Source organism: Sinocyclocheilus grahami, unplaced genomic scaffold (assembly GCF_001515645.1).
Source record: "Sinocyclocheilus grahami isolate Dianchi unplaced genomic scaffold, SAMN03320097.WGS_v1.1 scaffold713.1, whole genome shotgun sequence".
NCBI classification, from domain to species: domain Eukaryota; kingdom Metazoa; phylum Chordata; class Actinopteri; order Cypriniformes; family Cyprinidae; genus Sinocyclocheilus; species Sinocyclocheilus grahami.
In genome coordinates, this window is record NW_015505892.1 from 74,578 (window position 1) to 90,110 (window position 15,533).

At 34.7% G+C, this 15,533-nt stretch overlaps 2 protein-coding genes across 2 annotated transcripts in view; one reads left to right on the plus strand and one right to left on the minus strand.

Annotated features, from left to right (window-relative positions):
- Positions 1-6,016, minus strand: part of LOC107560163 (potassium channel subfamily K member 10-like) — a 16,120-nt gene extending 10,104 nt beyond the window's left edge. The window contains exons 1-5 of the mRNA XM_016244258.1: positions 5,879-6,016; positions 4,158-4,318; positions 3,866-4,058; positions 1,342-1,484; positions 8-427 (exon numbers count right to left, since the gene is read on the minus strand). Of these exons, the coding sequence (XP_016099744.1) occupies positions 8-427; positions 1,342-1,484; positions 3,866-4,058; positions 4,158-4,318; positions 5,879-6,014 (1,053 nt within the window). The 5' untranslated portion in view covers positions 6,015-6,016. The remainder of the gene's footprint in view (positions 1-7; positions 428-1,341; positions 1,485-3,865; positions 4,059-4,157; positions 4,319-5,878) is intronic.
- A 6,326-nt stretch (positions 6,017-12,342) lies between these two features.
- The window catches only part of LOC107560164 (spermatogenesis-associated protein 7 homolog), an 11,204-nt gene continuing 8,013 nt past the window's right edge, over positions 12,343-15,533 (plus strand). The window contains exon 1 of the mRNA XM_016244259.1: positions 12,343-12,534. Within this exon, the coding sequence (XP_016099745.1) occupies positions 12,343-12,534 (192 nt within the window). The remainder of the gene's footprint in view (positions 12,535-15,533) is intronic.

Genomic DNA, 15,533 nt, shown 5'->3' on the forward strand with positions numbered 1-15,533 from the left:
TGAGAACGTCGCCCAGCCTGCTGGCATCCTCCGGGATGTTCCTGCAGAGATCTTTGCTCCTGTGGTGCTTGGCCAGTTTGGTGAGCGAGCCGAAGTGGTTAAAGATGTTTTCCTCGGAGGACGCCTGCTGTTCACCACGCTCGGCCTTCAGTTGCAGGTTGTTCAGTTTAGTGTCAATGCTCTCTTGTGAGGAGGTCGTAAAGCGCCCAGCGTCCAGACTATCGAAGACGGGCCGCTTTTCAGGCGACAGTATGTCTAGCGAATGCGCCCGCTGCTCCAGACCCAGACGTCTGCGCTCCATGCTGCGGATGGTGGCCGTCCGCTGAAGTTTGTCGTGGATCTCGCCGCTGAGGCGCCGCCGTGTCTCGCGGAACTCTGCCCGGACGTTTGCTTTCCATTCTGCTGCATGGGCCTTAAACTCTCCGACCTGTGTGAGCGTGACATTTAAAAACAATTCAGTACTGTGCTTAATGTTAAACGTTACCATTTAAAGCCGACATACAATATAATTTACAGCTAATTTTACTACTTAAATCCAATGTAAAACATTGCTTGAGATTGCTAATTGTTAATTTTATCATTTAAAGTGAAGGTAAAACAGCATTTGCAACTAATCTTACCATTTAAAGTAAACCTAAAACATTATTTACGACTAATTGTATCATTTAAAGCCAATGCAAAACAGCATTTGCTACAAATTTTACCTTTAAAGTCAACCTAAACATAATTTGCAACTAATTTTATAATTTAAAGCCAACGTAAAACTGCATTTGCAACTTATTTTAACATTTACAGTCAACGTAACAGAATTTATACAAAAAATTACCAATTAAAGTCAACGTATAACAGCATTTATAAACAGCATTTTACCATTTATTATCCATTTTTCATAATATGATGTATTTCACAGTTAAATGTTTTCTTTTAACAGCAACCTAGCTTGATATAATCATGATAAAGATGGTGTATAGTGTGCTTCACATCAGAATGGAGTCGGATCTGAATGGAAGTTGCAGGTCAAGTTCACCCTTCACAGCATCTTCAAGTATCCCAGTGGTAACACTTCTTTATCAGATCTATCATTATTGCCATGACCTTTATTGCACTAACCAGCATTAAATGAGTGCATTAAAAACTATTGACAAGAAAGGCTACATTACCAACAGCAGCCAAATCATTGGCTACCTGCCTACTGGTTAGCATTAACCAATAGTCTACACACCCTAGTTATCATCAGCTGAAAAGGAAAGACCAGGAATGTGTAGAACAAAGTAAATAGGGCTCTGATGCAGTAAAATAATGCTGTATTGTATATTGGAGATCATGTTTGACATATCATACCTCTTCTTTTGTTTTCTTGGACAGAACCCTGAGCCAGTCTCCAATCATGCTCAGGACCGCTGCGAAATACGCCAGACCCACCAAAATCCAGAACCAGACCAGAGGCTTGTACCATTTCATGTATTCTATTTTTCGATCTCCTCCTATAAAATAATGAAACAGTTTTAATACTCTTCACCACATATTCCATTGGAATGGAGTGTCCAAAGCATTCCGTTCAATTCCATTCCAAAAGGTCAAAACAAGGTCTGAACATGGTCAAAAGACAAAATTGCCAGGAAAAGTATTTTGAGAAGCTGTCAGGTAAAAATGACATTTACATTTATTCATTTATGTAGATGCCTTTATCCAAAAGCGGTAAAGCGATATTTTCAACCAATTTTACCATTTAAATTTGACATAAAACAGCATTTTACCATTTAAAGTCAATGTAAAGCAGCATTTGCAGCAAATTTTACCCTTAAAAATCCTATGTAAAACAACATTTACCATTTAAAATCAACATAAAACAGCATTTGCAGCAAATTTTACCATTTCAATTCAAGATAAATCTGCATTTACTACTTTAAAGCCAACTTAAAACAGCATTTACCATTTAAATTCAATGTAAAATAGCATTTAACACTTTAAAGTCAACATAAAACCGCATTTGCAGCAAATTTAACCATTTAAATTCAACATAAAACTGTTTACATTTAATTTCAACATAAAACAGCATTTGCAACCAAATTTACCAAATTTATGTAAAACAGTAAACTTTACTACAAACCCAATTCCAAAAAAGTTGGGACACTGTACAAATTGTGTGTAAAAAAAGGAATGGAATCATTTACAAATCTCATAAACTTATATTTTATTCACAATAGAATATAGATAACATATCAAATGTTGAAAGTGAGACATTTTTAAATGTCATGCCAAATATTGGCTCATTTTGGATTTCATGAGAGCTACACATTCCAAAAAAGTTGGGACAGGTAGCAATAAGAGGCCGGAAAAGTTAAATGTACATATAAGGAACAGCTGGAGGACCAATTTGCAACTTATTAGGTCAATTGGCAACATGATTGGGTATAAAAAGAGCCTCTCAGAGTAGCAGTGTCTCTCAGAAGTCAAGATGGGCAGAGGATCACCAATGCCCCCAATGCTGCGGCGAAAAATAGTGGAGCAATATCAGAAAAATTTCAGTTTCTCAGAGAAAAATTGCAAAGAGTTTGAAGTTATCATCATCTACAGTGCATAATATCATCCAAAGATTCAGAGAATCTGGAACAATCTCTGTGCATAAGGGTCAAGGCCGGAAAACCATACTGGATGCCCGTGATCTTCAGGCCCTTAGACGGCACTGCATCACATACAGGAATGCTACTGTAATGGAAATCACAACATGGGCTCAGGAATACTTCCAGAAAACATTGTCGGTGAACACAATCCACCGTGCCATTCGCCGTTGCCAGCTAAAACTCTATAGGTCAAAAAAGAAGCCATATCTAAACATGATCCAGAAGCGCAGGCGTTTTCTCTGGGCCAAGGCTCATTTAAAATGGACTGTGGCAAAGTGGAAAACTGTTCTGTGGTCAGACGAATCAAAATTTGAAGTTCTTTTTGGAAAACTGGGACGCCATGTCATCCGGACTAAAGAGGACAAGGACAACCCAAGTTGTTATCAGCGCTCAGTTCAGAAGCCTGCATCTCTGATGGTATGGGGTTGCATGAGTGCGTGTGGCATGGGCAGCTTACACATCTGGAAAGGCACCATCAATGCTGAAAGATATATCCAAGTTCTAGAACAACATATGCTCCCATCCAGACGTCGTCTCTTTCAGGGAAGACCTTGCATTTTCCAACATGACAATGCCAGACCACATACTGCATCAATTACAACATCATGGCTGCGTAGAAGGATCCGGGTACTGAAATGGCCAGCCTGCAGTCCAGATCTTTCACCCATAGAAAACATTTGGCGCATCATAAAGAGGAAGATGCAACAAAGAAGACCTAAGACAGTTGAGCAACTAGAAGCCTGTATTAGACAAGAATGGGACAACATTCCTATTCATAAACGTGAGCAACTTGTCTCCTCAGTCCCCAGACGTTTGCAGACTGTTATAAAAAGAAGAGGGGATGCCACACAGTGGTAAACATGGCCTTGTCCCAACTTTTTTGAGATGTGTTGATGCCGAAATTTAAAGTCAACTTATTTTCCCCTTATGATACATTTTCTCAGTTTAAACATTTGATATGTCATCTATGTTGTATTCTGAATAAAATATTGAAATTTGAAACTTCCACATCATTGCATTCTGTTTTTATTCACAATTTGTACAGTGTCCCAACTTTTTTGGAATCGGGTTTGTACTTAAAGTCAACGTAAAATAGCATTTGCTGTAAAATATTAAGCAACTCTTGACTGTACAAAATTGACCATTTAAAGTCAACATAACACAGCATTTGCTATAAAAATTAAGCAACTCTTGACTGTACTAGGCAAAATGATGTAAAAGGCCCTCATCGGTGCTCCTACCTGCTACATAATCTCCAATGCCGACGGTTGTGAGAGTAATGACAACGAAGTAAATGGCTTCTAAAGTACTCCATCCCTCGATGTGTTTGAAAATCACTGCTGGGATGGTGACAAAAATGATGCAGCCAGCGATGATGAAGAGTATGGTGGAGGTGACGTGGATTTTGGTCTGACTGATTTGCTTGTGTTTTTGCTATGAAGGGAGGCAGAAGAAATTTCAGGTGAACTGAAATATTTATATAACCAGAAATTAAGTATCCTCAGTAGAATATTCCAAAACAAGCTGACTCACCCTGAAAACTTTCTCCACCTTCAGAATGCTCTTCATAAACATGGTCCCTAGCTGATCACCAATCCCGGCCAAGAGGAAGCCAAACAGAGGGATGCCAAATATGGCGTAAAGGATGCAGAAAATCTTGCCGCCCTCAGTGCTGGGGGCGATGTTTCCATAGCCTGTAGATGTAGGCGGAGAAGACGAGATTATTTAATCGTTATAAAACAAACCGCTGTAGTTGACCCCCTCTATTAAAACCACATTCATAGATCCAGAGGGAGACAATTGGTGGCTTCCAGCGATTGAACATGGCAGTAATTATAGATTGTTGAACAAAGGGGAAGTTCAGACAACAACAAACTAAAGAGTTTCAGTGAGAGATGAGATCTGGGCTGAAAGTCTCATGTGTTGTGCAGTTACACTTATGAAGGTCAGTGCAAATCTTGTTGGAAGTAAAACATGAAAAAAATGCATTGTTTAAAGTAAGCAAAAAAATTTACTATTAAAAGTCAATATAAAACAGCATTTGCTGCTAATTTTACTATTTAAAGTCAATGTGAAACAGCTTTCGCAACTAATTGTACCATTTAAATCAACATAAAACAGCATTTGCTGCTAATTTTACTATTAAAAGTCAACACAAAACAGCATTTACCATTTAAAGTCAACGTGAAAGCTTTTGCAACTAATTTTACCATTTAAATCGACGTAAAACAGAATTTGCTGCAAATTCTGCCATTTAAAGTCAAAGTAAATAAGCATTTACCATTTAAAGTCAAAGTAAGACAGCATTTGCTGCCAATTTTACTATTAAAAGTCAACACAAAACAGTATTTACTATAAAAAGTCAACACAAAACAGCATTTAACATTTGAAGTCAACGTAAAACAACATTTGTCGCAAAATTTGCCATTTAAAGTCAAAGTAAATCAGCATTTGCCATTTAAAGTCAATGTTAAACAGCACCATGGTCTACGCTGGATGCGGCACGGCACGACACAACAAATCCCCGACAGAAAACTGCTGCTGCGTTCTATTTATGACGTATTGACACAAATTTCAAATAATTTTTGAAAATCAGAAAGTCGCTTTGTCGTGTCCAGTGTACTAGACAGACTTTAGCTGTTGCGGCGCAGACACGGTGTTACTCACCTATCGAGAACAAACAAAGCAACCTCGGCGTCCGATCGCAGGCCTTCCGCTCCTTGAGTTCTCTCCAGCGCTGGAAATGATCCTATATTTACACGGGTCCTACTTCTTGCCTTATTGCCTTAAGCCTTAGTTTGTTCCGCAGACGTTTTCCTCTTTTGTTTTTTATCCGCCATCTCTATCTTTCTGTCGCTCGGCTCGGACTGAACGCGCTCTCCTCCACATCATGAGTAGACACGCCCCTTATTGCTGATTGGCTACAAGTTTGTTTTGCTATTCGGCCCAAATCAGTTTTCTAAAGCGTTTTTGAAAAATCGCTTACCGCACCTTTAAAAGTCAACACAAAACAGCATTTATCATTTAAAGTCAATGTGAAACAGCATTTGCTACAAATATTACTATTAAAAATCAACGCAAAACAGCATTTGCCATTTAAAGTCAACATGAAACAGCATTGGCTTACCATTTAAGGTCAATGTAAAACAGCATTTGCAACAAATTTTACTATTTCTCATAATGTGCTGTATTTCAAATTCAGAGGTGTTATTGAGATGCATTGCTGTTCTCATTTGAAGGTTAGTTTATTTTACCTATCGTGGTGATGACAGTTCCAGCAAAGAAGAAAGCGCTGCCGAGGTCCCAGTGGCTGGAGTTATAGGACGTGTCTCCAATGGGACTCACGCCAGCGCTGACCGCATCTACTGCATGCTGGGAAAAGATGCACATCCAGAAAAAGACTCAAACAGCTATTCTGGAAGTGCTTCATTGACAGTAAGTGACCAAAGTATAACAAAATTAGCAAATCATTTTACAAAGCCATTTCCCCTGAGTCACTCTGCACAATGGCAGCCACTTTAAGAACATCACGCTTCTCAAAGTAATTCATTAGACTTGGATTTAATTGCTAAGTGATGTCAATATGATGTCAAGCCACCCGCTTGGTTTCATTGTCTAAAAAACCTGCACTGAAAATCGGTCTGCTTCGTCTGTTAGTCAATTCAATCAGTTTTTGTGGCTCTTCTCAAACTATTTAAAGAATAAGTAGTATAAATGGATTAGGCTGAGTAAATTTAGTCAATATATCGGTAAGTCCTGTCTGAGCAGACTGTGGTGATGCTGTTTTTATGTTAGTCACCCAAATCTTGCTTTTCGTAATCGTAAAGTAGTACAATATATATCTGTACCCAGAGAAAGAGGGATATTTGTAACAGAAAAGTAAAGGAGTAGAAATTAGCGGTCAGCAATCAATCCATATAAACTACAGCAATACATAAGTTAGATGATATCAAAGAGAAAAACACAATAAAACAACATGCTGTCAGCAAGAAAATGGTTTTCTGAGTAATGTTTCTTCTGCTCCCGTAGGACTCGCCAAGCATCCTGCTGGGAAGATTTTTGAGTCAGTCCTTCTCACTGCCAAGAACAACAACACCGACAACAGCCAGCTGGTCTCGCATGACAGGACTGAGGCTTTTCGACATGACTGACACGCCGTGCATCTGATTCTGCTCAGACTAAATGCGAGTTTAAAGGCTTTTTTGAGCTGAATCTTCAGTATAAACATCAGGGCTGTCACAATTCCTCAATTAAATTTGAGTATTTGATTGCATTTTGAACCGGCAAAATACCGGAAGTGGCACATTCCATGAACGAGAATACATGGAAAGCATTATTGGACCGTTTTCTAAGGCTTTGCATGTTTTGATGTCCACATGTTCTTGTTCAAGAGGCTGTAGTATTTCTATCTGGCCAAATATTAAAGATTAAGTGGACATTTTAATTAAATGTTGTTTAGTCAATATTAATCAAGGATTAGATTGTGCTGTAAAGTGTAAAAACAATCGTGAGGCCGTGGGCGCCCTCTGCAGGTATTTGTTATAATGCATAATGTACATTAGTTCTAGTGTTTATAATGCATTACCAGTTTTGTTCAATAAAACCATATAATCACTTGCTATACTTTATTTAAACCAATTATTATTCCCTCATTGCTATTATATAAGTATTTTAAGTTATTTTAAAAGTCTATTTCTATAGGTCTATTTTATTACCACAAAAAAACGTAAATAATCGTTACTGACAGCCCTAATAAAGATGCTTTGCATGCCCTACAAAATGTTTGTTTTGGAACCAATTATAGCACATTGTCTCAATTGTTTGTCCTAGACAGCAGTTTGATTAAATAGAGACTTTTGCTTGAGTCTGTTTCCTCTCAAGATGTTTCTTCTGAGAAAAGGACCCCATTAATATCATTAATATCTCAGTTTCAGAAGAAGCAAAGGAGATATTAACCCTATAAAGCCTATTGTATCATATTTGAAATGCACATTTCATGATCAAAACTTTGCTGCTAAACCTGTTTCACACACAATCTCCTCCATGCCTTCTGTCGTCTGATTGATAGTTTAGAGTTTTTTATCCAGTAAAAACTATTTTGGTGTAACTGTACAAACGTCCAGCTTCAGCTGGAGCTTCACGTGTCTTTCTGCTGTCAAATCTGGACTGATTTTGATCAAGTAAAGGTCAGAATAACTGCAGTAATATCTCCAGATGAACACTTACTGCACTGAAGCAGCTCAGCTTTACTTGATTCTCCATCAATCATGTTTTAGAGTCTCAAATCTGATCCTCAGGATCTTTTGAGGAGCGTTTGTTTCCAGAAGCTTTACTTTCACTGTTCCTCAGCGGAGGAGTGATCTTCACAAGCCTCCAGAACATCTCACGGTTATTTCTTCATCTCTCAATCACTGCATTATATGTTTGGATCATTTCAATCTCATCTTACTGAGACAGATTACTGAAGATATAGAGTGACAACTGATATTTAGATCATTTTATGTCAGTATCTGTTCTACTGTTAGAAAGATCTCATTGATTTACATCACAAGCAGCAGAATTCCATCACTTTTTGTCCATATAAATATCAGCATCTGCACGAAATTGTATATTTTTACTCGGTTTGAGTCTCTGAATAAAACTGAGCTGTTTTTCCTCCATATTCTCACTTCATCAGACTATATGAGCCAAAAAAAAAAGCCTGATCAACAAAAAATTCATAAAGGTTCAATTAACTGTTCCATTTCAAAACATTAGATTTTTCTGATTATTATTTCATATGTCAGGCTTTACAGGTCTGATTTGTGATTTTTCTGTGAGCTGTTATAGCACACGGACAGGTTTTGCTTCATGTGAACTATGAAGATGTCTGACGCTCCAGCAGGGCTTTGCTCTCAGGAGACTCTGCCTTCAGAGGGACAAACTATTAATAATTCATTATCTCAGAGCCTATTAGCTATCAAGGGGTCCGTCTTGACTGGAAATGGAATTTTTTAATATTTTTTTTGGTTTGAGCTTAATTACCAGATGTAGAGCACACTTTGAGTCACAAAGGATGCTTGCGTGACGTAAATAGGAAAGAAATGAAGAAGAATGTAGGCGTGTATCAAAGTGACATCTTATCACTTATGTATTCGGTTATTGTCAGGTTTGACTGAACTCAGTAAACTAGGTCAGACTGTAGAATGGTCACATGATAATTTAAACACTGAATGTAATGCGTTCATCATGTGACAGTGTTATTTTAGTTTCACTGATATACTATTTTAGTTTAATATACTATTTAGTATTCATTTTTATTATAATTGGTATTCAGTTTAATTTTTTTGTTTTAAAGCTTTAGTAATTTTGTTGTGAGTTTTTGACATTTAAAAAGTATGCCTATACAGTTCATTTTAAATTGTTAATTTTATTATTATTATTCAGTTTTAGTCATTTTAATACTTTAAATTAACCTAAGCAAAAATGAGAAATGTTTCCTTGGCAAATAGCTGAAATAAAATATTTATTTCAGTATTTTTGCTTTATTTTCACGTACACACACACAAATAAAATACAGTATATATATATATATATATATATACACATACATACATACGTGTGGGTACGTGGAAAAAAAAAAATAGAAATGTTTCCTTGGCAAATAGCTGAAATAAAATATTTATTTCAGTATTTTTGCTTTATTTTCACGTACACACACACAAATAAAATACAGTATATATATATATATATATATACACATACATACATACATACATACATACATACACATACACACACACACATATATATATATATACTGTATATATACATATATAGTTTACAAGCAGAGGCATGCACACGCATGCGTCGTGGTACTCTCGTGAACGCACGTTGAAGACTGACACGGAAGAGAAGAAATTGTTGAATAAAGTCGTTATTTCTGTTTTCTTTGCGTGCAAAAAAAACTTTCTTGTAGCTTCATAACATTACGGTTGAACCACTGACGTCACATTGACTATTTTAATTATCTCTTTACTCTCTTTCTAGACCTTGAATGTGGTAGTTCCCTTGCTGTCTATGCAGGGTCAGAAAGCTCTCGGATTTCATCAGAAATATCTTAACTTGTGTTCACATGAGGGTGAGTAATTAAAGGGATAGTTCACCCAAAAATGGAAATGTGATGTTTATCTGCTTACCCCCAGGGCATCCAAGATGTAGGTGACTTTGTTTCTTCAGTAGAACACAAACGAATTTTTTTAACACAAACCGTTGCAGTCTGTCAGTCATATAATGTAAGTGGATGGGAATCACGGCTTTGAGAGTCAAAAAACATACACAAACAAAACCAAATGAAACCCTGCGGCTCGTGACGATACATTGATGTGTAAAGACACAAAACGATCGGTCTGTGCAAGAAACTGAACAGTATTTATATTGATTTTTACCTCTGATTTTCACCGCAATGTCCAAACTATCTGTCCTGAGCGCGTTCTTCTCAGCAGCTGGCGTCTGATGTGTCTTCTTATTCTTCTTGCTTTACGGCAGATCACAAACTTATAAATGCATTACCGCCACCTACCTCTCAAATGGACCATTGACACTCTATCTGCAATCTCAATTAGGAGTGTCAAATGTCCATTTGAGAGGTAGGTGGCGGTAATGCCCTTATAAGCTTAAAAATATTCAATATAAATATTTAAATTATAAATATAACTTATAAAGCAAGAAGAATAAGAAGACAGGTCACATGCCGGCTGTTGACAAGAACGCGCTCAGGACAGATAGTTCGGACATTGCGGTGAAAATCAGAGGTAAAAATCAATATAAATACTGTTCAGTTTCTTGCACAGACCGATCGTTTTGTGTCTTTACACATCAATGTATCGTCACGAGCGATGTGTGGTTGAGGAAGGAAATGCTCATTTTGTGTCTTTAGATATACTACAATGCGAGTGTCTCCAAAGAAGCCTTTACAATGAATCCTGCTTTAAATATCAATCTACTTTATGACATTGAGTGCATTCTTTATTGGTAATGTCATATTTTGCCCCAAAATCAAATGAAAAAAAAAGACAAATTCTATTTTGTTACACAAGTTTTTAGGACCATTAAGACTTTATGTATTGTGAATTTGATTTCATGAGAATTTATCTTATTTTTCCCCAAACATTTCATTAGAGTAATGTATCTCTTGGCTTTACTTGATTCTCCATCAATCATGTTTTAGAGTCTCAAATCTGATCCTCAGGATCTTTTGAGGAGCGTTTGTTTCCAGAAGCTTTACTTTCACTGTTCTAGATCTTTTAGCTTTTACTGCTTACAAAGACCTAAAGGAGGTTTTTGTCTCAGACAGGATTATTATTGTTAACTAAAACCAAAACTTTTAGTAATTTTTGTTACTTGAGGAGGGGAGGGGGGAATTAATAAAAAAATAAAATGTTAAAAAAAAACATTTTATTTCAGCTAGTTGTTTAGTTTAATCTGATGTACTACAATGACTAAAACTGAAATAAAAATACAAAGTTTTACTAAAATTAAAGTGAAAACAGAAAATATAAAAATAAAATCAAATTCAAAATATTAACAAAAATTATAATATGATGATAAAATAATGCTGGTCGATATTTTATTTATTAAGATACACATAAATGAGACAAATATTAGTATAGAGCTCATTTTATGTTGAGAGCATCCTAGATTATTGTTCTGAAAAGACATTGATGAGAAATATTTGAGTTCATATTGAGATCTCTGACTTTTGATTGCAGAATTGGCAGATCTGAGAACAGTCTGAGACATTCTGAAATTCTAGACGAGATGTCAGAATAATGGGATTGTTTTTCTGGAGACTTCAGTAAAAGTCTCTGTTTGCTCTCCATTTCATTTCATTTCTGTCTAGAAGAACTGAGATATTAAAGAGACTCTTGTTTGTAATTTTTTTCCTGTGAAAATATATTTTCTGCAGACATATATATTCTACTTAGTTCTATTTTACTGTGTAAATGTTTTTTTTACCATCTACAGTGTTTTTGACTTTTAGAACTTTAAGACTTTAGAGCATTAAGACTTTTTGCATTGTGAAATTGTTTTCATGAAAATAAAGCTAAGTTTAAACCAAAATGTTCATTACAGGAATATGAAAAAGGAGCTATTATTGAAATTGTATTATTGAATAGAAATTATAGTATTATTTGTCATACTGCCTTATTTCAGCTTTAATGGTTTAAAAATATATAATAATTGTAAATATATTTTTGAATGAAGTATAATCCAGGCATTATATTCAAAATAAAAAAAATATTAAATATACTTTATATAAATAAAATATACTTATACTTATGAAGTATAGAAATATACTTCATATATATAAAAAAAAATCCTTTATATTTTCTTTTGATATACATGTAGCCTAGATATTCAATCCAGAAATATTTATAAATAAAGATATATATTTTATAAATATATTTTTATTTTGATATATACATATATATATACACACACAGAAAGAATGAACGAAAGAAAGAAAGAATATTAAATCTGATTATTAAAAAAAAATAATAATAATCTATCAGACCATATTGAAATTAAAGATGTTTTCTCGTTAAAAAGAGCAACAAACCCGCACACGTTGTAAATAAATCAGCTCAACTTGAGTGAAAGAACCAAGTGACACAACTAACCTTGTTCAGGGTCCCAGTCCCCCTGCTTCCTCGGATTCTCCAGCGGGAATTTCATGATGAGCACACCTTTCCCTATCAGAGCGAAATCAAGCGATCCTAACAGTGTGTGCACAGCTCGGAGAGACCAGGAGTTGACATGCTCGCTGCTCTCGGAGTGTCAACATCTCACTCTCATCAGCTTCTCACTGGCATCACTCAGAGGAAAGCAAACACAGCGCTTGCCTTTGTTTCAGCGTCTCATGCTTTGTGTCAGGATTCCCACAGGCTTCAAGTCATTACTACAGCTCTTTAGTCATTCGTGTTCGTTATAAAAGCTGACATATGATCGTGTCGTGTTGAGGTTGACAGATAGAAGTGATACTCACTGATCATCATCATGTTTTTCCGGCGTGAATGCGGCACAGAAGCGGCTCAGAGCCGGCGCACATGGAGAGCAGGTGCAGAGGGCTGGACTGACTCACCAGCAGCAAATCAACGACTACACACAAATATGAATTATTCATTTCGACTTCAAGCCATAAACACCCTCATAATAATGTAAAAATCATATATAGTGGATTAATTTCCACTAAATTATATGTTTAGAATTAAAATAATATTATTATATAATATTTAACATATAATATCCATAATAATTTAACATTGCATATTGTGAAATATTATAATAATATATATATATATTTAATTTATATTTAATTATTTAAAATATATATTTTTTTATTATTTAATAGTTAATTATTTAATAATAATAAAAATGTTTTTAATTTGTATTAATTATTTAAATATGACAACAATATTATTATATAATATTTACCATTGCATTCTGTTAAATATTATATTAATATCCATATTTAATAATCATATAAATTATATTTAATTTTTAATAATTATTTAAATGACAATCTTTTATAATATCTAACGTTGCATGTTGTTAAATATCATAATATAGCTATAATTAATTATTTAATAATAATAGAAATAATATTTAATTATTTTTATTATTTAAATATGACCATATTATTTACGTTGCATATTGTTAAATATAATAATAATAATATTAATAATTCAGTTAGCACTATTTCTCTATTGTAAATCATATATGGATTTTCTTTGTCAAATTTTATGTATTTTAATAGTTTTAAATTGGAATTAAATTGAATATATCTGAATAAAAAACAATATTCACTCATAAAGAAAAATGTTCAAGCCATACACTCACAGAATGATGTAAAAACAGGGTATATTAATTTACACCATAACTTTAGGATATACTTTTTTATTTTTAATATGACAGTAATATTATTATATAATATTTAACACAGCATGAATAATGCATTAAATATAATGTGTGTTCTGTATAATAATATTAGCCTACTCTTCTGTATTACAAATGTGATTTGATATGATGTTTAATTTAAATGTGAAATGTCTTTGAAATGCTAATTATGCTGTCTCATGCTTAGCTCTGTGAAATCACATCTACAGGAAGGATGTAGTTCTTCTGTATGCATTGAACAGGAACCTCCCGGAGCGTCCTCATGAAATATGGATGCTGCACCTCCACATCTATTAGCAATGGCCTGACATCATACAACATGTGCATTTCTGTATATGAAATATTCAGATCAAATCTTAGCATCATTTGGTAAATCACTGGACATTTTTAGACTTTAACTAGCGGCTCATGTTTTGTCTTGTGTCGTATTTTATAGATGGTGTCGGATGCATGTGATTTTTTATTTTATGCATTACAAAATATTACTCAAAATGCATATTCAATCTTATTTCCAAGGGTGTAGAATTGAGTAGAGTCGCCCTGTTTTATATCCATCAGCTTCTCTCATCTGCTCTTTTTACATTGACTATCACTCTATAGACTAATACAATCAGCAACATTAATCTCTCAGTTATTTATTGGAAATATTGATATTTTATTTGTAAACATCACACTTTTTTCGCTTATTTCAGCTAATGTCATAAAACTACTGCTGGCTAAGCCAGTATTGGTGCTGACAGTGTGAACATGGCTGAAGACAGAGAAAAGAGGAACAGACAAACCGATTCAATCGAGTGAGTCGTTTACACTGGAACCGCTCCGATTGATTCAAACTCAAACTCGATTCAACGGTAAAATTCTGACAGCTGCCGTTTTTTTACTGTAAATTTTACAGATTTTTTTTTACAGTGTAGATCAACCGTGAATAAAGAAAAGAGAGGGTTAGAGCCAGATTTGTATATATATATATATATTTATCCTCCTGAGAACCAGAAATAAAAATCTTTGTGAATTTAGTATTTTTTCATGTCATTACATTGTTTAGAGCGTAAGAAAAATATGGTAAAATAACATTTTTGAAACATTATATTTTATTTATATGCTATGCTATGTGCTCTGTAGAGGACACCAGGACATAAAATGATAAGAATAGACATCAAAAGGCAAAAACAATGGGAATTTTTTTTAAATCACCAATCAATTTTTAGGTTTCAGGATTTTTTTATACCTAACTTTGTTTAAGGATGGTTCTCAACTATGTTATAAAATATATATAACAAAATGATTTGATATACCATTTTGCTTTATGCGATATGTGTGTAAAAATTCCATAAACTGGGTTTCCCATTAAGCACAATGTTATCTATACACTGTATCTAATTTGCATATTAAAGTGCTGTTGGGACAGCATGTTGAAAAAAGAAGTGTAATAATGGGAGTAGTAATTGGCCAGATTTTCATAATAATATCTAATATTTCCTAAGAATACTCATATGCACTTTATCTTCCTATTCAATTCTTTTGTCTCCCAGAATGTGTAATAAACATGCTTTCAGTCCTGGTGTCCTCTACAGTGGACATGTATGAAATCATGTCCTGTTTCGTAACAGAAGGTCATATTTTGATTTGAAACCCCATAACATTTTCCCGAGATGTTGATTTATGACAAACAATTTGAAAATGAATGAGATTTAAATTGTAATTAAAAAATATCATCATATTTCCATAAGGATGTACAATTTGATCACTAAATTAATGTCAGCCATTTTTAAAAAACCAAGGAGAGGGAGCGGTCACCATCCAATCATGTGGTATCTCTGGAAAGCCCTGAATGTGCTCTGTGCAGGACATCCAGACTTAAAACTGTGCCATGTGAGGTCTCAGAGAAATGCACTCAAATATAATGTCCACTACAGAGGCAAAAACTCCATAGCTGGGTCTCAGGAGGATATAAACCATGTGAGACAGTTC